The 25,439-nt window shown below is 41.0% G+C and overlaps 1 protein-coding gene across 4 annotated transcripts; it reads left to right on the top strand.

The window, feature by feature from the left end:
• Nucleotides 1–1,650: 1,650 nt before the first annotated feature.
• Nucleotides 1,651–24,432, top strand: LOC108039694 (serine/threonine-protein phosphatase 6 regulatory ankyrin repeat subunit A). Of its 4 annotated transcripts, none has more exons than XM_044460077.1 (17): nucleotides 1,651–2,037; nucleotides 3,875–3,976; nucleotides 7,900–8,001; nucleotides 9,539–9,655; nucleotides 11,348–11,440; nucleotides 12,662–12,875; nucleotides 13,320–13,615; nucleotides 13,670–13,972; nucleotides 14,034–15,461; nucleotides 15,936–16,472; nucleotides 16,786–16,992; nucleotides 17,144–17,837; nucleotides 20,357–20,586; nucleotides 21,587–21,715; nucleotides 22,554–22,671; nucleotides 23,330–23,547; nucleotides 23,685–24,432. In XM_044460077.1, exons 1-17 carry the CDS (start codon nucleotides 1,651–1,653, stop codon nucleotides 23,688–23,690), a joined length of 5,181 nt encoding a protein of 1,726 aa, XP_044316012.1. In that variant the 3' UTR covers nucleotides 23,691–24,432. The 4 variants fall into 4 exon arrangements, with proteins under 4 accessions (XP_044316012.1, XP_044316014.1, XP_044316011.1 ...); XM_044460079.1 differs by lacking the exon at nucleotides 20,357–20,586 and adding exons at nucleotides 18,231–18,317; nucleotides 19,764–19,975 and having other exon boundaries at nucleotides 23,330–24,432; XM_044460076.1 differs by having other exon boundaries at nucleotides 23,330–24,432.
• The last annotated feature ends 1,007 nt before the right edge of the window (nucleotides 24,433–25,439 follow it).

The raw sequence follows: 25,439 nt of genomic DNA, 5'->3' as shown, positions 1-25,439 counted from the left end.
GTTTAAAGTGGAAAGTGAAATTGGTAATTACAAACTCCAAACGTTTTATAGTGTAGTGCGTATTATACAGATAACTTGGTAAGATTAAAGTTATGTTGTTTTTCATAACTATGTCTTTGTTATTTCAGAGCTCATTCTTAACCCAACTGATAAGATAAGATAAGTTAAGCTAATATGTTCTTTATCATTGCGGAATCCCTGATAAGTAAGCAGATATAATTTGCGTGGCTCTTGGCTTTTCTTTTACTTATCGCTATTTTTGTGTTTTTATCGCACCCCCTAAAAAGCAGAGTTAGCCTTGAAGTCAAATCAGCAAACATATTAATATCTACAATTGGAACTACAATTGAGAACATGTCATTTATTCAGCTTTTTGACTATGGATAACATTTATTGTACATAAGTGATTGTGAAGTTTATGTACTTACTATCTAAAACTACTCAAGTTGTACCTAGAGCTCCGAAAATAATATTAATAATGTATAACAAAACAAATCATTTGGATTTGCTAATATCTTATAGTTAGGCGAATACATAAAATTGAATCAGCTATTATTAGAATAATGTTTTTAACATTTAGAGAAGTCTAAATTATGAAATGCTCTGCCCTCTCATTATAATAAACAGAACTTGGTATACTTTGTATGTACCACCATAATTAAATATGAGGACTTTCCTGGCCATTTGGGATTTCCACTACCAGTCCGCCAGGATGTTACAATCTCAGTCTCGACGGTTTACCCATTAGGTTTTCCCACAGGCATTTAACGACTGTGGAAATCCCAACGAAACTTAAGAGCTGTGCTGAGATTTTGGCGCCAAAAAAGGCGGTGTTTCCCGGATTCAACAATTGTAAACAAACGCTTGCGCGGATGTTAGTTGGCTCTTCCTTCTGTTTTTGGCCAGAGCGTCTTGCGTTCTTCGAGTTTGGAGCTTCGTCGTGTTGCCAAAGCTACCAACCGAGTGAAAGGGCCGAGTTTTTCCGCTCGAGTGCCTTGGGAAAACTGAGCTCGACTGGCAAATCAGAAACTCGCAGACGCTCGTGGCAAACGGTTGATACTTTTACGTGGCTCCCAAAGAAGCCAGAAATCCAGACAAAGTTGGGGACTCTTTTGGCCAACAGAAAAAAAAATAATAAAGGGGGCACTGCCGTTAACGCACACGCAACCGAAGCCATAAAGGGGCTAAACATATAAATTTGTGTAGTAAAAGTGAAGAAAGCGAAAGAATCAAAGTGGAATAATAGCGAGCGGATGTGTTGGAGCGTTTTTCGGTGTGTGCTTGTGTCTGTGTGTCGGTTTATGTGTGTGAGTGTGTCTGTTGCTGTTGCCAATGAAAATGCAAATTGTTGGTAACAAATATTGGTAAAATGCGGAGGCCGTAGGAATTTGTGCAATGCGAGTGCGAAGCGGAGGAGCCCGAAACTATGCAGCTAAAAACCCGCCGCCAAACCCCGAATCGAATCAATAATAATACAATAACCGAAGCGGTATTACACGGATAATGGCAGCATAAACCAGTTAGCATCCGCCAGTGTTTTTGTTTAACCAACGAACCTCCCAAAAACCCCCCTCTTCTCCCCCAACATCCTTCGAAAAATCCTAAATGATAAGCACCTAGGATTGTGGAACTCTAATCAACGATCTAAGGATGTCGCAGCCTCGCGGAGGGCGTGGCGGTGGGCGTGGCGGCGGTGCTGGGGGCGCCGGTGTTGGCCGCAAAACCCCCTCCTCCCTCACCGGTCCACCGGATGACTCGGCCACGCCCAGCGAACGGGCAACGCCCGCCAGCAAGGCCGACTCGGATCCCAAGGACGACAGCTCGAGCAATGGCGACAAGAAGGACATGGACCTCTTCCCCGCCCCCAAGCCCCCCAGTGCCGGCGCCTCCATCCGGGACACGGCCAACAAGGTCCTCGGACTGGCCATGAAGAGCGAGTGGACGCCCATCGAGGCGGAGCTCAAGAAGCTGGAGAAGTACGTGGCCAATGTGGGCGAGGACGGCAACCACATTCCGCTGGCCGGAGTCCACGACATGGTGAGTACTGTACAGTGAGGCGCGGTGGAGTGGATCGCTTTCCGGCTCATTTGCCTGAATTTGTAAAATCAATTGCGAGCCAGAGCGGGAATAGGAAGCGGAATAAGTACAGGAACAGGTCTTACACTCAAAAAAAAATATTGGGATAAAAATATAAATTCAAAAATAGTAACTAATAGTGTTATTTTGTAAACATAATAAACTCCTGAGAATAATTGTTGGTAGCTCTTTTATTTGTAAACAGAGTGTTTAGTTAACAATATCATATTTTGTTAGGATAATTATTTTTCAAATATTGGCAATGGGTTAAGTAGACAATATTTTTGGAATGTTGTTTTGCATAAACAATAGTTAGATAAATTACATGTGGTATAAATGGGAGTTCATTTTTTTTGAGAAATTATTTATTATAATTACATTTTATTTTATAAACTTAAAAACAAGTCTAGAACGAGAAATCAGTATTATGAGGAACATTTAGCCAAGTGTACGCGATGTACAAACGTCGCCCTTATCAACGTCGGCGGCATTTTCCCATTTCTGGTTGTTTACCAGCCAAAATAACGACACACAGAGCCCAGGAACTGGAGGCCAGAAAACAAAAGCCGAAAAACCAGAAGCCAGAAGGCAGAAACCAAAAAACAGAGAACTGAGAACAGAAAAACAGCGAATGTTATTTGATAGCGCGTCCCAAATGTTTTCGCTGCCAAGGCGATGGCTTTGGTGGCTTTGAGTTTTCGAGTTTCCGAGTTTACCGGGCGTCCTGCCGCAAGTTGCCTACCCAACTACCGATAAACTCATAAAACATCGAAGAATTGAAGCGCTTCGATTTCAATTTACCATAAACGGTATGAAACGGAGAAGTCGTTGACATAAAATTAAGGTTGCAACGCTAATGAAATGCGGGGAGATGTGCGGCGAAGGGGTTAACAATTCCTGGGGGCTCTGAATCCCAACCACCAGTTCTGATTGTCTGCCAGACTAGACTGAGGTCGAGACGACATTTGCATAAATATAGCCTACAGTTTGAGCTATTTTTGCCTTGATTATTTCCGTTTCTCTGGGCCTTCTTGCTCCTTATTCGGTTCTTGACTTGATGGGCTCGCTCTTGATTTCGTTTTAATTACGAGAGAATGAGCTTATAATATGAAACGCAGCTTATCATGATGGTATTTGATTTAAGCCCAACTTTTTAATATTTATATTTAGTTTTTTTTTAATATATTATTTGGTTACATTAATGAAATCGTTATAATGCTAGAAAACAATTTTAAAATATTTAAACCTTTATTTTTGTTTGGGTTGGCTTTTCCAATTATGTTCTTAATGAAAACTTCACATTTTGTATTACGTCAGTAGTTTTATTGTTGTTTAATAGTTGATAAATATTGCACAATCACTGTCCAGTCATATTTAAAAGTATAATGAAAAGCGTCTGACGTATCAATACAATTTCTTATCAGTAGACACAAAGCACAGCCTATTTTTATTACATAGCCGCACAGATTATTTTGTTAGAAACAAATCTATTATCAATGCAAATTGACGGCAAAGTCACTAGTAAATATAATGACATATTAATCGATTCACTTATAAGTTACTTACAAGTATGTAGTAGAGATTGCGACCAGGACCGGTTATTTCAAGATTATTGCAATGTTGTGATAGGTTTTCTTAGATTTTAAGACATATTTTATTTCACCGCTTAGATTTTTAGGTCCCCATAACCTATTATTCTATATAATAAGGCGTTTAATACTAAATACAATTATCTAAAATGTTATAAAAGGGGATTAAAAATCTTTGCTAAATTAAAACCCATAAATTTCCATTACAGAATACCGGCATGACGCCGCTGATGTACGCCACGAAGGACAATAAGACCGCCATTATGGATCGCATGATTGAGCTGGGCGCCGATGTGGGAGCCCGGAATAATGTGAGTCTTGACCGGGGATATATATATGTGGCTAGGAATAATTTAAAGCACATCAGCCAGCTCTCCATTGTGTTGGGGCCAAAAATAGAGGCAACCCAGCTGTTTAAACGAGCTGCGGCAACAAAAGCCGCTAAAAATGTGTCAAATCAATAAAAACCGCATAATTAAATCTCGAGCGGGGGCGTCGGTGGGTGAACCCGAGCACCCACTTCTACGCACGATTCTCACGCACCACTCACCCCCGTCAATACCTCAATTCGGCAATATCTCCATGCCCCAATGGGTCAACTGAACTGAGCTTGGCCATTGGTCGATCCACGAGGAGTTTACTTTATTTGGCTCCACTTGAGTTGAGTTTTCCAGCACGAAAGGGAATTTCCTAAAGGAAAAGAAAAACAAATATTTTGGTTTTATAACTGCTGTTGACGTAGAAATTTAAATCACTGTTTTGGCAATCAAAAAGGGTTAAGGACTGAATTAACATAATATTAGGGTTTAAAGTTTTAATTTAATTTCATTTTTAATCTAATTTTCAATAGGTAAAGAGCAAAACTTTGAAATTTACTCATAGCCAACTAAAGTAGAAACCCCTTGCCTTCCACTTTTTTATACAAGTACAAAAAAAGAAAAAAAATATTTAAACCGATAACTTGTCATTATCTATCTCAAATTAACCAGAAAAAAAGTGTAACGAGTAGAGATGAAAGGTCATCGTTGATGTTTATGCTGATTTCTTTTGCAATTTACCATCGTGATTATTGCCACTTCTTTTTTGAATGTCAAAAAGTGAAGTGAGCAAAGTTGCCATCGTTCATTAGGCCAAGTTGCTAACAATTGGTTGAATTCGTTGGCCAGCTTTCTTCGCATGCCTCAATTACTTAGCAAATTTCACTTCAAGTCGGTTTTTTGGCTGAGCATTCACATGTCCTTACGTATACGCAACGTACTTTATTTCGGGGCTTGTGGCGATAAAAATCCTTGACCTAATTACAAAATAATTGTTGCCAAACCAGTGCAGACATGGCGAATTGAATTACCAAAACAAACACAGAAAGTTCAATTTTCTTACCCTCCAGGAAAATGCCCCCCGAAATGGACGATTGTTTGCTCAAGTTAAAGAAAGTGTAGGGAAATGTTAAAGGTAAATTTGCACATGAATGTAATAAAACATGAACAAGCTGGAAAATACAAGCGAACCATGAAAATATGGGACACGATAGGATTTTATTAGGGCAAAAGAATTTGTTTATTTTACAACGTGTTTTTATAGGTGTTTTAATTATAAATAATCATATTTATCATCATAACTAAAATATTAAATCCAAAGAGATTTCTTAAGTACCATTGTTTATTCACATGTGAACTTTAATTGTTTAAATTAAAGTTTTAATGGTGGCTAATCACAAGAGATTTTTTTATTTTTCCAAAATATTTATTTATTTTAATTACTCATTTTTATTGCTCTAAATGAACGATTTTCTCATGCATGATGGCATCATTTTGGTTTTGTTTTTGTGCAAATTAAAAATACGACATCCGCTTCATGTTATTATAAAAAGCGCACCTTTTTGAAACCCGTATCATTACCTCATCTGGATAATTACTCTTTTTTTAACGCAAATGTCACTCCGTGACTAACTCGGATAATTTCACATACACTGACCAAATTAATTAAAAACTTGGCCCGTGGCCGAGAGAAATGTTTATTGCATTTACAACTCCCAACTTATCTAACTGTCGGACCAAAGTAATTCTTATTCTGCACGACAACTCCAGGACCATTATGACCATTATAAAGAATACTTGTATGATGTAACGCCAGGCTAATTAACATTTTTAACTTTTCAACTCCAAGGTGCCGTTTTTCGCTTCTTTTTTTTTGGGACCTGACTGAGAGGCGTGTTTGCAACACCTCTTTGCAACTTAAAAGCCAATTAATCAAGCACATGACTCCGACTTACGCCCAGTTGGCCAAAAGCCAGTTTGACCTTTCGAGTGGCCTAAACCGGAGACCTCGACGTCGGGCCCGACTTCCGCCACATTTTTATGGCCAGCGGCGTCATTAATATGCAATTTTAATTAAATTCAAGCCGAGCACTTCACGCAGTGACCCTCCATATGTGGGGCGATGACAGCGTGAAATAAAATGAGGAATAAAAACGCCAAATTCATTTGTCACGTTGCCTTAGTGCGTGAGTAAAGCAATCGCTCCGAAAAAAAGAAGAAATTAATTAACTCCATTTGCCGCAAGTGCAAATGCATAAATGTGTGAGAGGGTAATGGCAAATAAGCTCCGTAATGAGGACTTGCAATTATTTTAAAGAAGGTGTGTGACATCGCCAGAAAATGACTTCATATAAACGTGACGGCACACTCCTTGAGTATCCGAGTATCTCCGGGCCGTAAAAACAGCCACGAATCTGGGTCGACTTCGTCCACCTTTCTCTCCCTTTGGCTGGGTAAAAATGTGCTGGAAAATTTGCGCTTCCGTTTTGGTTTTGTTTCCGGTTTTTCCTTTCGCCCCGGCAAGCAAACACAAACACGAGACTAGAAAACGAACTCGAACCGGGCTCAAAAGTATGCAAAACAGCGCGTGAAATATTATCTGTCTACCTTGGACCCCTTGATACCCCTCGATTCCCTCTCAACGTGGCTCACAGTTTGCTTTGGTTTTTCTTTCGGGCCAACGTCTTGGATTGGCTTTCTGGACATGTGTCAAAGCCGTCGACTCGAACGCCGCGGCTTTGTATGCAAATTAGCAGGAGCTGCGGCCAGAAATAGTCGCAAATAAACCGCAGAAAACTCGAATTTCACACGACACGAAGCCCACACACACTTACCAATTGGGAAAGTCCCAGGCGGAATTACTAAAGGGTTAGAATTCTCATGAAACACTCATATGTAGGAGTTTTAAGAATTATGGAAATTTACCCAAAGCGATACATTTTTTTAGTTTTCCATTTTTATTCCTTAAGTATAATAAAAAGGGATAAAAAGCCTTACAATAAGGTTTATTTAAAAAGCAATTCATTTTTGTACGTAAATATAAAAGTTTGGCTTGTATAAGTTAAAAATAATAATATTAAATAAAATAAAAGGATACCAAATTCTTAAAATCGTTGCATACTTTTCGGGTGCCTCACAATTTTTTTAACAGCGAAAATATAAGAATAATTTTATGATTACATTATACAAATAGGTAATAAATAAACGAATTTTAATGAAAATATAACTTTAATTTATAAAAACCATAGTTTGCTAAATTTTGTTCTTCGACTTGTAATTTTTATGCAAGTATGCTGATTTAATACTACCCATTTGCACTTACCAACCTGATGACAGGGCAAAAAGACCTTTCCTCCTGGTTATACCACTTACATATAGACGAAACCAGTTCACTTCCGTTCGGGTTGAGAACAATGGGCTTAGTTATAAATTAAGCCCATGGCCCACACCGGGCACACGGGGCGTATGTGTAACACGTTGCGTTATGGCTTATTATATAAGGCAATAAATATTGCCCCATGCCCCAATTCCCATCTGACTCACTTCAGTTTGAGTTCGCGGTTAACTTTATCGTTATCTTAAAGCACTTTTCGTTACGTTTCGGTGATTTGCCCAGGGTCATATTTTTGTACATACAATGTTATATTTTTTCGGGTTTTCCTGGCTTTTCCTGGCCATTGATGCAGTTTTTGCATGTGAGTTTGCGACTGGGCTGTGGCCATTAAGAAATCGGTCCGTAAGTGAAAGTCCGCATGCAAGATTGTGGCTTAAGTAATCAAGCCACTCCTTTTGCCCCCCAAGTGGCATGCAAAAGCAACTGACTTTGACCCATTGAACTGACCCAGCTCTTTGGTGTGGGCGGGCGTTTCCTGCCAATGAATTGCAATTGATTTCCCCACAACCTCTTCTCTTTGCAGGATAATTATAATGTGCTACACATTGCGGCAATGTATTCGCGTGAGGATGTCGTCAAATTGTTGCTAACAAAACGCGGCGTCGATCCCTTCTCCACCGGTGGCGTGAGTATTCCAATAGCTCTATATACTATATCCCCAAATAGTTGAGGTCGCGACACGTCAGGCGACACACTCAAAGTCTTGAGTTTCGAGTCTGTGCCTTCGAGTCAATGAAATCGCTGCATACCTTGCGGCTGCTGACAGCCCGATTCGCAGGCAATTTGCGGCTATTAGACGCATACTTCACCTGGCTAAAAAATAAAAAAAAATAAAAAACAAAGGTCAGAGCCAGGCGAAGATGCAACTTCGAGGTTCGCATGTTGCATGTAACTTTGGCGAGCCCGGCAATTAACTGGCGACAAGGTTAAGATGGTAATGTCTAGGCCCCGCTTAAAGAAACTTTAGTGGTTTAAAGGCTCAAAACATATAGTTGGTAAACAAATTTACAGGAAAACAGTAAGGATATTATTTTAAGTAGTGAGTTTTAAGGGGCATTACATTTTTGATAAGAAATGATTTACTTACTCACATCAGTGAATTAAACAGCAAATATTTGATCAGCAGGTTTAAAAAAGAATTTATATATTTATGGAAAATTTAAAACTGGGTTTAATATGTGTAGAGATAAAAACATAAAACAAAAACTTATTTTATATTGTTATTCTTTTCAATGGTATAAAGTTATTTTGAGTTTGTGTGCCTTAGTTCTGTTTAATCATTTATACTTTATGAATCTAAATTGTGTTATAAAACAAAAGAATGATGATATCACCAAGCATTTCATCATCACACGTATAATTAACAATGCATTTTAAATTTCAAGCTTGAAATATTTCTATAACTGTAGTTAATAACATTTTAATATGACGCCGTATAATATGTTAATCACATCGTTAAGATTTTTTTTTGGTGCAATTATTTCTCTAAGTTTATTTCTCGTGTCGGTTTTAATTTGGTTTTCTTTATTTTTTCTCGGCCGCAATGAGTTCGAGACTTGGTGATTTGGGGGGCGTCAGTTTAGCCGAAATTACTGATGGTTATCAGAAGAGAGCTCCGACCGTAGGTGGGAGCGAGAGGGGTGGAACTGCAGAAGCGAGACAGACAGATGCAAACTTTTGTTTTAGCAACAGCCAAGTTTGAAGTGTTCCGTTGGCGTGTGTGCGTGGCAAAAGGACTCCACATCCACATCCACACACACACATTCACAACCAACACCTGGCCCATGTTTCCCACACCTGCTGCTCCATTAATACACCTCTCTCGCTCACACCCACTGCGGCCTGCCAGTGGGAGTTCTTTATTATTTTTTTTTTCCGGCTGTCAATCTGTGATATGAGCGGGAGAAGCCCAAAAAAAAAAAGAAAAATGACACGAAATGTGCTTATAAACGCAAAAACGAGCCACTTGCTTATTCAGTAGCAATTGGAATTTTGAAGCGAATAGGAACCTGTTTTTTTAGGTGCGAACATTAACCACATAGAGTTCAGAGCAGCATATTAATTTCATGTAATAAAAGTGTGACCTTAAGCATAAGTGCGTATGAAGTGTGTCAAATATATTATTATTATTATATTTAATAAAATATAAATATCATTTACAGTCGCGTTCACAAACTGCGGTGCATTTGGTGTCGAGTCGGCAAACCGGAACTGCCACCAATATCCTCCGCGCTCTTCTCGCGGCTGCTGGCAAGGATATCCGCTTGAAAGCGGACGGCGTAAGTGTTACCAAGTGTGCTTGTGAGTGTGCCAGTGTGGCTGTGTGTGTGGATGGAGAGCCACAAGTGTTGGCCACCCAATTGATGCGGCTCTATCTTCGCTAGCATTCAGTACTTACTTACTCCCCAAAAGTAAGGCGATGTGAAGTGAAGTGAAGTACTCTCGACAGCGGTGCCAGGCAGTGCCAACGTAAACAAAGACTTAATAAAAATCACCAAAAAATATATATATTACAATAATGGCAACAACAAAATCGAGAGGGACTTGTAACATAAAGCAAACAAAATTTGTGGAAAAATCGATATGCAAAACCGCTCACCGTAAATGCATTTCGACTGCCTGGAAATCGGAAAAGGCCAAAAAAAGTTAATGCGGCTATTACACAGCAAGAAAAAGAGAAAGTCATCTTATGGTAGAATTTGAATTCCCTGCTTCTGAATATAAGTTTCTTGCCACTACTTTTGAAGCTTGGAATTAACAAAATAATAGGCTGTAATCATAAGGGTTTTCAAAAGCTTATTACAAGTAATAAATATAATATAATAGAGTTATAAAACTAAATTACATATTCCATTGAATTATTTATAAATGGTATTTCCTGTTCGATAAATCCACGAAATTCAAGATTCTCAGAAGCATTTGTTTAACTACAGAATTTAGTTAATGTCTTATATCCAAAAAATAATCTACAAATCATTTTTAGGATCACCAATTTATCTTCATTTTCCCACACTGTACAAATGAGGAGCTCTCACCACAGTGGGTAAGCCCCAGTGAGCGTTGAATTACCATCAAAGTTGTCGTCTTCGTCTGATTAACTTGGCTGTGTTAACCTGGGCTCCCGAGCCTTTTTTCAAGACCCCCTCGGAAATCTCAACTGAAATGCGGAACTATTTGTCGCATCACGTGCACGGGTGCAAATGCACAGGCGATATTTCCATTACGCACGCGAGGGGATCGCATAAATTTCCACCGAATTGCCATTGAACGATTGGGTGGAATCGGGGGATTTGGGGGGCTGATTGGGGAAATCGGGTGAAACCGATTGATTGTCTAGACAAAGTGCCTACCCACCTCGAATCGAGCTTCGATGGCTGCGGCAAATGGCAAACAGCAACTTGATTTAAATCAATTAGAGATAGGTGGAATGGCACTGTCAGGTGAAATTAGCCGGATAAAGTATTTAGCTTTCGATGCCATTCAGTTCGATTTGATTCGCTTTCCTTTTTTACACGCATATCTAGGGATATATATGTATACATCTTTGGGTGGTATTGTAGTTTCCCCCGCGAGGGCGCTCAACTCGTTGCCAACAACAAACAAATAACAAACCGAGGAAAACTCTACCGAAAAAAGGGGGTCAAGTCGCTGTACAACTTGATTTACTCGCCTTTCCTGGTAGATAGGGATAATGACTCCCCGTCACGCCCCTCTCACGCCACGCCCCCACCATCCACTATCCAAAAAAAAAACCCTGGTTGGTTTCAAAGTTGAAGCGCCAAAGTTGCGCAGTTGGCTAAAAATAGCGAAACATGTTGCCGTTAACACTTGAGGCTCGAATTGGCTAATTGGATATTTATGATTATACGCGTGTGTGTGTGTGTGTTTGTGTTATTCTGCCTGGATGTGTGAGTGTGTGGTGTCCTTATCTTAATTATTTTGTATACAATGTAAACCTATCTTCTACGTAGCGTGGCAAAATCCCATTGCTCCTCGCCGTGGAGTCGGGAAACCAGTCCATGTGCAGGGAGCTCCTGGCGGCCCAAACTGCGGACCAACTAAAGGTGAGTTATCTGAGAAACAATAACTAAACCTCCTTGTTTTTTTAAACACCTTAACACCTAAAAATAAGTTTATACAATTTTAAGTTCCTGATTTTTATTTTATTTGTTTTTATATCATAAAAAGATTTATGATGTCAAAGCATTGGAAGAACTATTTAATATATTTACAGGCCTAATATTTCCTTTTGTTAGTTAGAAAATAGTGAGACTTGGTCCCTTGAGACCTTGCTAAATAAATCACGTTTTCAATTTGATCTTAATCCCTAGGAAATTCCAACTAGTCTCCATACTTTCTACATGAATTTATCTCAAATCTACCCTTACGTCAATCAAAATGTCTTTCCTTGCTGTCAGAAAATGACAACATTTAGAGCCCTAAGAAAATAAAAGCTTAGGAAAAAATGAAAAGAAAATGTTAATTCCGTTTATTAGCCACTCAACGTAATTTCTGCAATATGCATAAGAACTTGTGGATCTTAGTGCCAATCAAAATGTCCAGCTGAGATGTCAGAAAATGTCCACAAGGCTTTTAAAGCCTTGAACTGTCCAACATGATTCTCGTGTAAATAAATCAAAAATGCAAATTTACCCCACTCAGCTACGCACCTTCACTTCACAGGTGCATGAAAAGTGCAACAGTGCGCGACATTGGCAAAGTTTGAGCAATTTTCAATCAGAAGTTGAAGTGCAACACATGCCAAGAGCAGTGCGTGTTGATTAAATTAACCAAAGGGCTTCGGCTCGCTTTAGGCCAAGGGTTCAAGCCAAAGTTTAAGTTAAAGTTGCGCCTGACTTTGGCCGCTGGCTGAGCACGCAATCAGCCGGCAAAACAGCCACAAACTGGGTCAAAAGTGAGGCGAAAACGCAGTTAAAAGGGGAGGGGAATCTGATTTGCATTGCCCAAAATAAAATGTGTTAAGTAAAGTGCAGTTTTAAGCACTTAGACAAAGGAGTTGCTAGTTTAAAACAGAAAAGACTTTATTTAACTATTAAAAGTACTATATTTTAATGGATTACTGTAAACCATTTAAATACCGTATACATTTGTATTTGTATTTAAAATTGCATATGTCTTTATTACTAAAACCTTTATAATAATTTGATATTTTAATTAAAACGAATTAAGACATGAATTTTTATAATTTATCAAGAAACTAAATTACATAATTTCTTCTCTGAGTGCACCATCTCATGCCTAATTTTGGTTTCGTTTTTTAACAGGCAACGACGGCCAATGGAGACACGGCCTTGCATTTGGCCGCCAGACGGCGGGACGTGGACATGGTCCGCATCCTGGTCGACTACGGAACGAATGTGGACACGCAGAACGGGGAGGGCCAGACGCCACTCCACATCGCCGCCGCCGAAGGTGATGAGGCCCTACTCAAGTACTTCTATGGCGTGCGCGCCTCAGCGTCCATTGCGGACAATCAAGGTGAGTCTGGGGAAAGTGGACCAAGGATACACGGATTAAAATCATTTTCACCTTGGTACTACAAGATAACAATAACGAAATTTTAAAATTCTCAATGGCATTTTGGTACATTTGAATATACGAGTGAAAGCAAGTTAGTTAAATTAAGACTAGGTCTATCTACCTTACATTTATACAAGCTATCCGGTTTTTTTATTTGGTGCTTAAAGTTTTTAAATAAAATTGTAACGATATCGGTTTTACCGAGATTAAAACATTAAAAGGATAACAAATAAACTGTCGGATTTAAGTTTAGTTTTAGTAGTTTTAGTCTTATGAAAAATGTTTGGCGCCCCCGTGGTTACGGAGGTCTTTACACATAATGAATATTTTGAAAACGTTGAAAATTAAATTGATTACCATTAAATTCAATATTTAACATATATCTATCTTAATCCCGACCAGATCGCACTCCGATGCACTTGGCCGCCGAGAATGGGCACGCGCACGTCATCGAGATACTGGCCGACAAGTTCAAGGCGAGCATCTTCGAGCGCACCAAGGATGGCAGCACGCTGATGCACATTGCGTCGCTCAACGGCCATGCTGAGTGCGCCACGATGCTCTTCAAGAAGGGCGTCTACCTCCACATGCCCAACAAGGATGGGGCTCGAAGTATCCACACCGCGGCGGCCTATGGCCACACGGGGATCATCAACACGCTGCTGCAGAAGGGCGAGAAAGTGGATGTGACCACCAATGTAAGTGGGCTTTAGTAGGTTTCCCCGATGAGTTACTTAATTATCACATTCCAGGACAACTATACGGCTCTGCACATAGCCGTGGAGTCCGCCAAGCCCGCTGTTGTGGAAACCTTACTAGGATTCGGGGCAGATGTCCATGTCCGGGGGGGAAAACTACGCGAGACCCCGTTGCACATCGCCGCAAGAGTGAAGGATGGTGATCGGTGTGCCCTCATGCTGCTGAAGTCGGGGGCCAGTCCCAATTTGACCACGGATGACTGCCTGACCCCGGTTCACGTGGCTGCCCGACATGGTAACCTGGCCACCCTGATGCAGTTGCTCGAGGACGAGGGAGATCCGCTGTATAAGTCAAATGTGAGTGGGGAGCTCTCTTTTAATTATATATTTATGTTAGTAATATATCTCCATTTTTCAGACTGGTGAGACACCCCTCCACATGGCCTGTCGAGCCTGCCACCCAGACATAGTGCGTCATCTGATCGAGACGGTGAAGGAGAAGCACGGTCCGGATAAGGCCACCACCTACATAAACTCGGTGAACGAGGATGGCGCCACGGCGTTGCACTACACCTGCCAAATCACCAAGGAGGAGGTCAAGATTCCCGAATCCGACAAGCAGATCGTTCGCATGCTCCTCGAAAACGGAGCGGATGTCACGTTGCAAACGAAGAACGCATTGGAGACGGCCTTCCACTATTGCGCGGTGGCCGGAAATAACGATGTGCTGATGGAGATGATCTCGCACATGAATCCCACGGACATCCAGAAGGCCATGAACCGGCAGTCCTCGGTGGGTTGGACACCACTGCTCATCGCCTGCCATCGCGGACACATGGAGCTGGTGAACAATCTCCTGGCGAACCACGCTCGAGTGGATGTCTTTGATACGGAGGGAAGATCTGCCCTGCATTTGGCAGCGGAGCGAGGATACCTGCATGTGTGCGATGCCCTGCTGACCAATAAGGCCTTCATTAATTCCAAGTCACGCGTGGGACGCACGGCCCTGCATTTGGCCTCGATGAATGGGTTCACGCATCTGGTGAAGTTCCTGATCAAGGACCACAATGCGGTCATCGACATCCTGACGCTGAGGAAGCAGACGCCGCTACATTTGGCGGCGGCCAGTGGGCAGATGGAGGTCTGCCAGCTGCTCCTCGAACTGGGCGCCAATATCGATGCGACGGACGATTTGGGACAGAAGCCCATCCACGTCGCCGCCCAGAACAACTACTCTGAAGTGGCCAAACTCTTCCTGCAGCAGCATCCCTCCCTGGTGAATGCCACCAGCAAGGATGGCAACACCTGTGCCCACATCGCCGCCATGCAGGGATCCGTCAAGGTGATCGAGGAGCTGATGAAGTTCGATCGATCGGGTGTGATTTCGGCACGGAACAAGCTCACCGATGCCACGCCCCTGCAGCTGGCCGCCGAGGGCGGACATGCGGATGTGGTGAAGGCTCTGGTGAGAGCAGGTGCCTCCTGCACGGAGGAAAACAAGGCGGGCTTCACCGCCGTCCATTTGGCGGCCCAAAATGGGCATGGTCAGGTCTTGGATGTGCTGAAAAGCACAAATTCCCTGAGGATCAATAGTAAAAAGCTGGGATTGACGCCGCTTCACGTGGCTGCCTACTATGGACAGGCGGATACGGTGCGGGAACTGCTGACCAGTGTCCCAGCCACTGTGAAATCGGAGACGCCAACGGGACAGAGTTTATTCGGGGATCTGGGCACTGAGTCCGGGATGACACCACTCCACTTGGCGGCCTTTTCCGGGAACGAGAACGTGGTGCGACTGCTCCTCAACTCCGCGGGTGTTCAAGTGGATGCGGCGACCATCGAGAACGTAAGATATAATGGATTTCTCTTGAAGATAAAGACTTAACACCTTTTACAGTCGAACTTCAATAACTTAAAAATAATAAAACTAACTGGTACTATGTTTAAAAGACTATTTTATCTTTAATATTCAAACTTTCGTAACTATCATTTTTCAAAAACTTTAATTAGTTTTTATAATTAAATGTACAACTAATGTTATAATCTATTCCGTAATCTTAAAACCGGTAAAAAAAATATGTATAGTTTAAACCTGAAGAAACATTTTTCCTCTTACTCAAATCCTACTTCAATCTATCCTGTAATATTTATCAAGATTTGGAAATGGTCAAAATGAAGCAAATATTAAACCTGAAAAAGTATTTTCCCCTCTACAAAGTCTCTATAACTCAAATAATAATCGGAGCTTTGTGGTAAAAGTTATGAAAGTTCGACTGTCCCACCTTTTGAGAAGCCTTTTAACCATTAACTTATCCTACAGGGCTATAATCCACTCCATTTGGCTTGCTTCGGCGGACACATGTCAGTGGTCGGTTTGCTCCTGAGTCGGTCGGCGGAACTCCTCCAGTCGCAGGATCGTAACGGCAGGACGGGCCTGCACATCGCCGCCATGCATGGCCACATCCAGATGGTGGAGATTCTGCTCGGCCAGGGCGCGGAGATCAACGCAACCGATCGGAACGGTTGGACGCCACTGCATTGTGCTGCCAAAGCTGGCCACTTGGAGGTGGTGAAGCTGCTGTGCGAGGCGGGTGCCTCTCCGAAGTCGGAGACCAACTACGGTTGTGCCGCCATTTGGTTCGCCGCCTCCGAAGGACACAACGAGGTCCTGCGGTACCTGATGAACAAGGAGCACGACACCTACGGCCTCATGGAGGACAAGCGGTTCGTCTACAACCTGATGGTGGTGTCCAAGAACCACAACAACAAGCCCATCCAGGAGTTCGTCCTGGTTTCGCCAGCTCCAGTGGATACGGCCGCCAAGTTGTCCAACATCTACATCGTTCTCTCGACGAAGGTGAGGTGTCCTTAACAGATTTTCTTTCATTTTATGGGGTCTTAGTAAAACAATTAATAGTTATGTTGAATACATTTTAAAAGAACGTCTTGGGGGACTTAGGGACTTAAATATTCTTTAGTTTAATATATTTTGAAAGTTTACAGTACATTATTTTGAAAGTTTAAACAATTAGCCATATAAAAAGTGTAATTAGTTCGTTAAAACATTTCCGCGTAGGAATATCTTTAAAATTAGTTTTCAGATAATATTCTGGTAATTTTTTCCGCAATCCAAAAATAAATTGCTAATGACTGCCCTTTCGTCCCTATAGGAAAAAGAACGCGCCAAGGATCTGGTGGCTGCTGGCAAACAGTGCGAGGCAATGGCCACGGAACTTTTGGCCCTGGCAGCTGGCTCTGATTCCGCCGGAAAGATCCTGCAGGCCACCGACAAGCGGAACGTGGAGTTTCTCGACGTCCTCATAGAAAATGAGCAGAAGGAAGTGATTGCCCACACGGTGGTCCAGCGATACTTGCAAGTGTGTGATAAAAAGATTACTAGTTGAGCTAAGATTAAATTAAATTTTTTTTTATTTTGTAATAGTTTTCTTAATTTTTTAAATAGTATATTTTTTCTGTATAACTTAATATATATAAAATTTTCATATGGATTCTTCCTCTCTTTTTTAGGAACTCTGGCACGGATCACTGACGTGGGCCTCCTGGAAGATCCTGCTGCTGCTCGTGGCCTTCATAGTCTGCCCACCGGTGTGGATCGGGTTCACCTTCCCGATGGGCCACAAGTTCAACAAGGTGCCGATTATCAAGTTCATGTCGTACCTCACCTCGCACATTTACCTCATGATCCACCTGAGCATCGTGGGCATAACGCCCATCTACCCGGTACTCCGACTGAGTTTGGTGCCCTACTGGTACGAGGTGGGCCTCCTCATCTGGCTGAGTGGCCTGCTGCTGTTCGAGCTGACGAATCCGTCGGACAAGTCGGGACTGGGATCGATCAAGGTGCTGGTCCTGCTGCTGGGAATGGCCGGCGTGGGTGTCCATGTGTCGGCCTTTCTCTTCGTTTCGAAGGAGTACTGGCCCACGTTGGTATACTGCCGCAATCAGTGCTTCGCATTGGCCTTCCTGCTGGCCTGTGTGCAGATCCTGGACTTCCTGTCCTTCCACCACCTCTTCGGACCCTGGGCCATCATCATTGGGGATCTGCTGAAGGATCTGGCCCGGTTCCTGGCCGTGTTGGCCATCTTTGTGTTTGGCTTTTCCATGCACATCGTGGCCCTGAATCAGAGCTTTGCCAACTTTTCGCCGGAGGATCTGCGCAGCTTCGAGAAGAAGAACCGAAATAGAGGATATTTCAGCGACGGTAAGTCGAAACGTTTGCTTTGCTTCCTCCCGTCTACTGTTTGTCAATTTTGATTTCCAACTTTTTCATTTTCATTTGGAATGTTTTTGCAAACTTCCTCTTTTGAACGTTCAATGTGTCTTGATAAGTATCTGTGTCTGCCTTGAATGAAAAGCCATCTAATCTGTGTGTGCTCGATGTTTCACAAAAGTAAATAATACAAAAAAGAACCAACTACAACCACATAATACAACAATTGCATGCTCAACAAGTACAAAACAACCTGAACCTCCAACCTTGATGTCGTAATCCCCGTCCCACCTCCCCCCTTAAGAAAATAAGACCTCCACTAATAATGTTCTCCCTCTGATCTTAACCCCTAACTGAAAATCGAACTGAATCCGAATGGAACAGATGACATGCCCACCCCTCGACCTCCGCCCGTGGAGAATTATGTCGATAGTCGCTTCAGCGAATTCCGGCGAAAGCACAAGGACGACCGTAAGTCTCCGCCAATCAACGCCCACCCACTACTACTACCACCCTACCTCCCCCTCAACTCCCGCCTTTTGCATGGCCCCCGATTTTTGGGGGGCTGCCCCCGCCCTTAACCCCCTAATGCCGAATGCCGGAATCGAACCCGTTGCGTTGCCGCCTTCGATGTTGTGCGTAAAGTTTTATTGTCGTTTGTTTTCCAGTTCCTTGGAACATCCACAAGTCCGCACTCGCTGCTCGAAATCCCCTCTCGCCTTGCTCGTTTCAGTTACTTTCGTTTTGAGGCATGTTCGCGGGAAATCCCCTTTCCGCATCCTCGATGTTGTGGATCTGTGTTTTCATAGGTATCCTTGCGCTAAGCTTTATCATTTGGTTTTTGAGTCTGATTTTCTTTTCCTTTCTTTGATGTTCATTTTATTTTTATTTCATTCTTTGAATTGTTTTGAACAGGGTTTTTTGAAAATATTTTTAATTTGGGCTTGTCTTAACCAAGCTAAATTTCTTTAACGTTAAAAAGAAATAAAAACATAGTTTCCTAGTTTTATTCAATATGCTTTCGTTGTCCGTGTTTGCCATAAAAGTATTTTTAAAATTTTAAAGCATGTTGTTAATCAAAATTTTGAAAAGACTTAAAATAACTTTAACTTTAAAATAATAAATAGTTAAATACATTAAAGTACTATTTTTGTAAGTATAAGTGCTAGTTCAAACTTACTTTAAAGCCTTTTTTTAATGAGTTATTAAAATTGACTGTGATTGTTTTTTAGAATTATTTGGAGCTAAAGATATTTGTTTTTAAGAGATTTACTACTTCAATTGTTTTTTTTTCATTTGAATTTTTAAGTTTTTTCATCATAAGTTCTTTACATTATTTTTGTCGATGTGTAACCAAAACGATACCGATTAGAACTTTGTACAAACTCAAAATTCCAGTACTGCATGTTGATGTTTTAACCCAGTCAATCCAATCAAAATCAATCAATCAGCAATATCGATATAACCAATGCCCGCCTGCCTGGGGCTTTCAGCTTGCGCCGCTTGCCCACCACCAAATTCTGCACAATCGAAATAATCGAAACCGATCGAGTCGAATCGATAACGTAAACGATAACGCTACTGATACCGATACCGATGCCGATACTCGTATTGGTGAGTCATTCGAACCGCTCAGCTGCGAACTGCGAGATGCTGCTTTTGACGTGTTTAACCACTCACCCGCACTCTCCAATAAATCCAAACCAATCAAAAATCCACCATAAATATACTCGTTTATGTAAACTTCAAAATAACCAAGCCAATCAACAAAAAAAATATCCAAACTCGCACACACGCCTGTGCCAAGCCGACAATATATATCCAATATATATATATATGCTAGCTGCAGCAACGCAAACGCTATAGTTCAGACATATCTGATTGTGAGTAACGTTCCGTTCGGACCCATTTGGTTAGGACCCATGACGCCCTTTCTGGCTTTCGAGCGCCTCTTCTTCGCGGTCTTCGGACAGACGACCACCCTGGACATCAATCCCATGCGACACTTGCGTCCCGAGTGGACCGAGGTGCTCTTCAAATTTGTCTTTGGCATCTACTTGTTGGTGTCTGTGGTTGTACTCATTAACCTGCTAATTGCCATGATGTCGGATACTTATCAGCGCATTCAGGTTTGTATTGCCAAGGCCACTAATATGTATTTTCTCTCTGCTTTTCCCCCTCTTCCCCCCCCGTTTTTTGATTTTTATTTCCGTTCTTTTTGGAATGCTATTTATGCTTTGTTTTGTGGTAACAACCCCAAACTGACCGCTGAAATTGAACCACAATTGGCCATAAAAACCGAAACCGGGGGATGGTTGGTCGTTCGGACACATCGACGACAAATTATTAAAATCGAATCAACCAACCTGGGCGTCCGTTATCTTTTTATTTTTCAAAATAATTTCCGCGCCGGCCAATATGATGTGCGTGCTGTCCGGGGGTGTCTATTTGTATCTGTATCTGAATATGTATCTGTATCTGGAAATGTATCTATGGGGCTCCGGACACAGTGCGCATGCATCCGATAAACTCGTTCGAGTTGTTGTTCTTCGCCGTGTTCGGACAAACGACGACCGAGCAAACGCAAGTTGACAAAATCAAAAATGTAGCCACGCCCACTCAACCGTATTGGGTTGAGTACCTGTTCAAAATTGTCTTTGGCATTTACATGTTGGTGTCGGTGGTTGTGCTCATTAACCTGCTGATTGCTATGATGTCAGACACCTATCAACGCATCCAGGTAGTATTGCTAAGGCGCTTTTACCTAACTCGAATATTTTTATTAACTCTTACTCTAACCATAAGTTAAGTATCTGATTGATATAGTACATTGAATATTAATCCTCCTCTTTTTCAGCGAGCAGTATAAGAAGTAAAGTGAAATATTTATCAAGCATATTTATATTATCTTCTCTAGCGTATTTTTGATAGATTAATGTTTGAAATCTGATGGTTAGCTAAATAAGCATATATAAATATCCCATTAATGCTCAATTTATAGTTAACCGATGGTTAAATGAAGAATATAAAAAGCTCTATTAGAAGATTGTTTATAACTAACCTAATCAACCCTACCAAACTTAACCGGACATTGAGAAACCGGAAATCATTTGAGACCTTGGCATGCTCTGTAAATCCATCAACTGCCCAGACTTGCATCTTCCAGGTTTTTTCAGGAAAATAAAGTTAGCAATCTAAGAGATACTTTTTTTTGTGAAACTGTATCTCAAAGATGGAAGCCTGCCGCCTTCTAGTTTAGTACAGTGCAGACTAGCTTTAGTGGATTAGCGCCTAGAAGTGTTTTCTGCTTTTGTGACCAGTGTTGAGCAAGGCCAAACCAAGGAGTGTTGGTTAATGCATGCTTTTGAAAAATATATATATAGAAATCGTTGCTGCATGTCTATGTGTCTGTGTTTGTCACTGCCTAGGATTTAAGTCTGACGAGATACACCAATATAGTGGCAGGTTTTGTATGGTAATTTTTAGAAGCTTAAGGAAATTTCCATTCAAAACAGGACTCTGCATTTGTGTATTTCTATTATTAACTACCTGATTTTTGCAGCTCTTAAGTTACGTATTAACGATGTAAACAAAAATGTAAATTCCTAGGCTTCAGTTCACGAATCTCATCCCGTGTATTCCTTTGTTCTTGTTCTCCTCCTATACATCATGTCTCCATCCATCCAACATCGCGCACTCCGCTAACAACTAAACAAACAAAAAAACCTATGAAATACTAGGCCCAATCCGACATCGAGTGGAAATTTGGCTTGTCCAAGCTTATACGCAATATGCATCGCACCACAACAGCGCCCTCGCCGCTTAATTTAGTTACCACCTGGTTTATGTGGATCGTCGAGAAGGTCAAGGTAAAATCTCAGGTGACAAAAGCCGCCTCCCAGCCGCTGTCGCTCTCTCTCTCTCCTGTATCTTGTATCCTGTATCCTGTTTCCGTATCTGTTGACCATATCTGATCTGTGCAACTACCAGAACCGAGCCTGAACGGGTGTAGTTTGCTGACCTTTTCCCCAACCCATTTAAAGCAATTTGGCAACAACCGCAAAGAGTTCCATCACCGTGAATGCTTTAAGTGTGTTGCCCACCCAACAAATCACCTTTTACACTTGACACTTATTCTGTGATTTCAACATACAGCAGGCAATCGAAATGGAGATCAATAAAATGGGGTGTAGGGTTTTGCAATTACCTATAAAGGTGTCTAAATGGAAAAAGGAATGTCGTCATATTTAAGTACTTTTGACTTCCCTGCTCAAAATACTTTTAGACACCTTTATAAAAAATTTTATTTTTTTATTCTTCTTTTTTTTTTTATTCCATGAAATCTGTTTAGTGGCTTCTGAACTTAACCTAGCGTAATTAACGAGAAAGAGTTTTATGGATACATAGTAGCCTTAAATACTAAGTAAAAAAAAAAAAAACCTTGTGATTTCTGTACCACTCCCCTTATATTTCATTTAAAATATAAGATCAATTACCTAACTCATTCGATTGCTTACTGTGTGCCACTTAAGATCAAGCACCTTGCACCTAATTGCTTTCGATGTAATTAACAATTGCTGACTGCGTTTATGTTGTGTCTCTTGTCTTGTATGTGACCTATGTCCCGTGTCTAATGCGCCTTGATCTAACCCACAAACCTGAAATCCTGCAACCTGCAACCTGCAACCCCACAAACACGCGCCTCAGGCACGCATGAAGAAAAAGAAGCGTCCAAGTCTGGTTCAGATGATGGGAATACGTCAGGCCAGTCCGCGAACCAAAGCCGGCGCCAAGTGGCTGTCGAAGATCAAGAAAGGTGAGACATGTATGTATCGCTGCTGGGCTACCTCTGACCAGAACCCGAGTATCCTGGGAATACCAACCCATCCGAGGGGTTTTGTAGCTAACAGCGTGTCAGCCCAAGTGTAACTCTCTCTATTCCATCAGCTCTTCTGTCTGTCTTGCTATCTTTTCTCAACTATCTTCTGTGAATGATTGGCTCGCTCTAGCTCAAAATTCTTTCCTCAACTTTCGACTTTCCCTTTTTATACAATAAGATAAAAGCGCCATGAATTAAGAAGTGTACTTCGATATTTGTACGATTATAAACTATTTGAATGCTAATTTTCAGACATCAAAATTTTTAAACTGAAAATATCCATGTAATATCCCAATTGTTAACTTGTTACTTACAGACGTTATAATTTATAGTCTAATATTTTTAAGAATACCGGAGATATTTATAGTAATTTAAATTCTCTGTAAAGTTTTAAAAATTAACCACCGAGTGATGAACAAATTGGTCGCAGTATTCTATTTAATGCTGCCAATTTAAGAGCAACTAAAATGGAAATGTTAAATACTTAGTATTGAAAATATAAAATTATTTTGAATAAGAAGTTAAGATTCCTGGTGCTTTTACCTCAGTGCATCTTATTGGACAATGGAACCCATTTGCTAATGATTTTTCCTTAAATTCCTAGACTCGGTGGCCCTGTCTCAGGTCCATCTTTCTCCCCTGGGATCGCAGGCCAGCTTTTCGCAGGCCAACCAGAATCGCATCGAGAACGTGGCCGACTGGGAGGCGATCGCCAAGAAGTACCGGGCTCTGGTGGGCGACGAGGAGGGTGGTTCGCTGAAGGACTCGGATGCGGAGAGCGGATCGCAGGAGGGCAGCGGGGCGCCACAGCCGCCGGCACAGGTGGGCAGACGAGCCATCAAGGCCGCCCCGGCAAACACTACAAAGAAATAAATGCACCCAGAAACGACACAAAAACAACACAGAAACGACACAGAAACTGCACTTTGGATCGATTATTAACTACGTTTTGATTGCAGGTCTAAGCTTCAACCTATCTCTTCCAACTATCCTTCCTGACTATCTCTATCTCTTCTCGACTATCCAAGCGTCTGTCCTTCTGTACTCCTAAGATCTAACCCTAAGAAACTCTATCGCTAAGTTGCACTTGAGGGATGGTTTTCTCAGGCTCCGGTTAACTTAAAATTGTCTGTGGACTTTAACCCGCACCTTAAGCTTAACTGGAGTACACGAAAGCAATCCTGAAATACTTAAGCTAAGCCTCCACTTCCTAAACTAATTTTAGCTAGAATATTGAAATTGTTTTGGGTAACTTTTGAAGCGCAACGAATTATTTATTTTGATATGATTTTGTGTCGGCGATTTCTACGATAAACGAAACAACAAAACAAGTTTTCCATGTTTGAGATTTTTGAAATAAGTAAGTTTACTCGTCCTTTTTGGACCACTTGAATACGTCCACTTTGCCCTACATTTTTTGAAACGAACTCCTAGCATTTTGTATTAAGCTGATAATTCCGACGATCGACCGATCGACCTTAGCGTTAATTATAATTATCTTAGCTAGTAAGTACGAGACTCTAGCTTCACTCGGAGCTAAAGGGCAGTCGGTTTTATAATAATATCGCATAATCTCATTGTTTTTGGGTAACTGTCAAGTAACTACATCCACTTTATTTACTAAGCTTGATTCCTTTTATATAAGAAATGTATGCCTTAAAATTGTTAACTGTACTTGAATGTAAATAAATAAGCCATATTTTAAAACATTCTTTCATTAATTATTTTTAATAATTATTCGATTTTTGGAGATTATGGAATGGTAGCAATACAAAAAATCAAGAACAAATTCATTGTTTGTAATTAAGTCCATTTTTAAAATATAGCAATTCGAAATTTGAATAATGGCGCCAAGAAATTATGTTTGACCTTTTTTCCAACAATAATCTCATAGCGCCGTGCAAAAGAAGCGCGACATCTAACGGTGTTTTGTGGAACCACGAACTTTAGGGTTCAACAAATTTCCGCTAGATGGCCAAATCCTGCTTGTGTAAAATGTATGTTACTCAGTATGTAAAACTAATAATATTAATTAATTATTTTAATAATAAGTTACTGAATATTTACGAATTATTTGGGTCCCATTGTACTTTTACTCTTTAAAACTTTAAGTCAGTTAAAAACCATAATAATTACTTTGTTCACAAAATTCTGAATAATGTGGTCTTCGTCTAAAAACATTTTTAAAATGTAACTTTCAAACATGTACCTTACTCTCAAGGGATAAACTTTAATAATTAATAAATGCTGGATTTATTTAAAAATATGTAGCTTTTGTAATTCCTTTGCTCTAAAACAACAAGCAATAATATTTGTCAGAAAACGTATGATTGCCTGGGAAAACTGCTAAATGGCGTAGAATTCTCTCCTTTAAACCATGTTATTATGGCCATAAAGCTAAGAACGGGCCATAAAGTTTTCTTAATTTGCCTGCTGAATTGACAGATTACCAGGGGACACACATACGTCATTAGCCGGGGCAGCAGAAATGCAGAAACCGCATCGGCAAATTGACCAAGGTGTTGAACTTCGAAATTGCATTTTAATTTGGCTTCAAGCTGCAGGTTGTTGCTGTTTCGATTGCAGGTGTCACAGTCTGTTTAAATGTGTTGAAAACCTCAAGTGGTCACTGGTTGTTGCTGCACTTGCACTCGTATTATTACACATAATTGCCCGTTGTTGTTGACATTGTTGCTGTGTTGCTATGTTGCTCT

Source organism: Drosophila rhopaloa, unplaced genomic scaffold, assembly GCF_018152115.1.
Source record: "Drosophila rhopaloa isolate 14029-0021.01 unplaced genomic scaffold, ASM1815211v1 contig_2, whole genome shotgun sequence".
In the NCBI taxonomy this organism is placed as follows: Eukaryota; Metazoa; Arthropoda; class Insecta; order Diptera; family Drosophilidae; genus Drosophila; species Drosophila rhopaloa.
The sequence above is the reverse complement of the archived record's forward strand: the minus strand, read 5'-3'. Positions and strand labels throughout refer to the sequence as shown.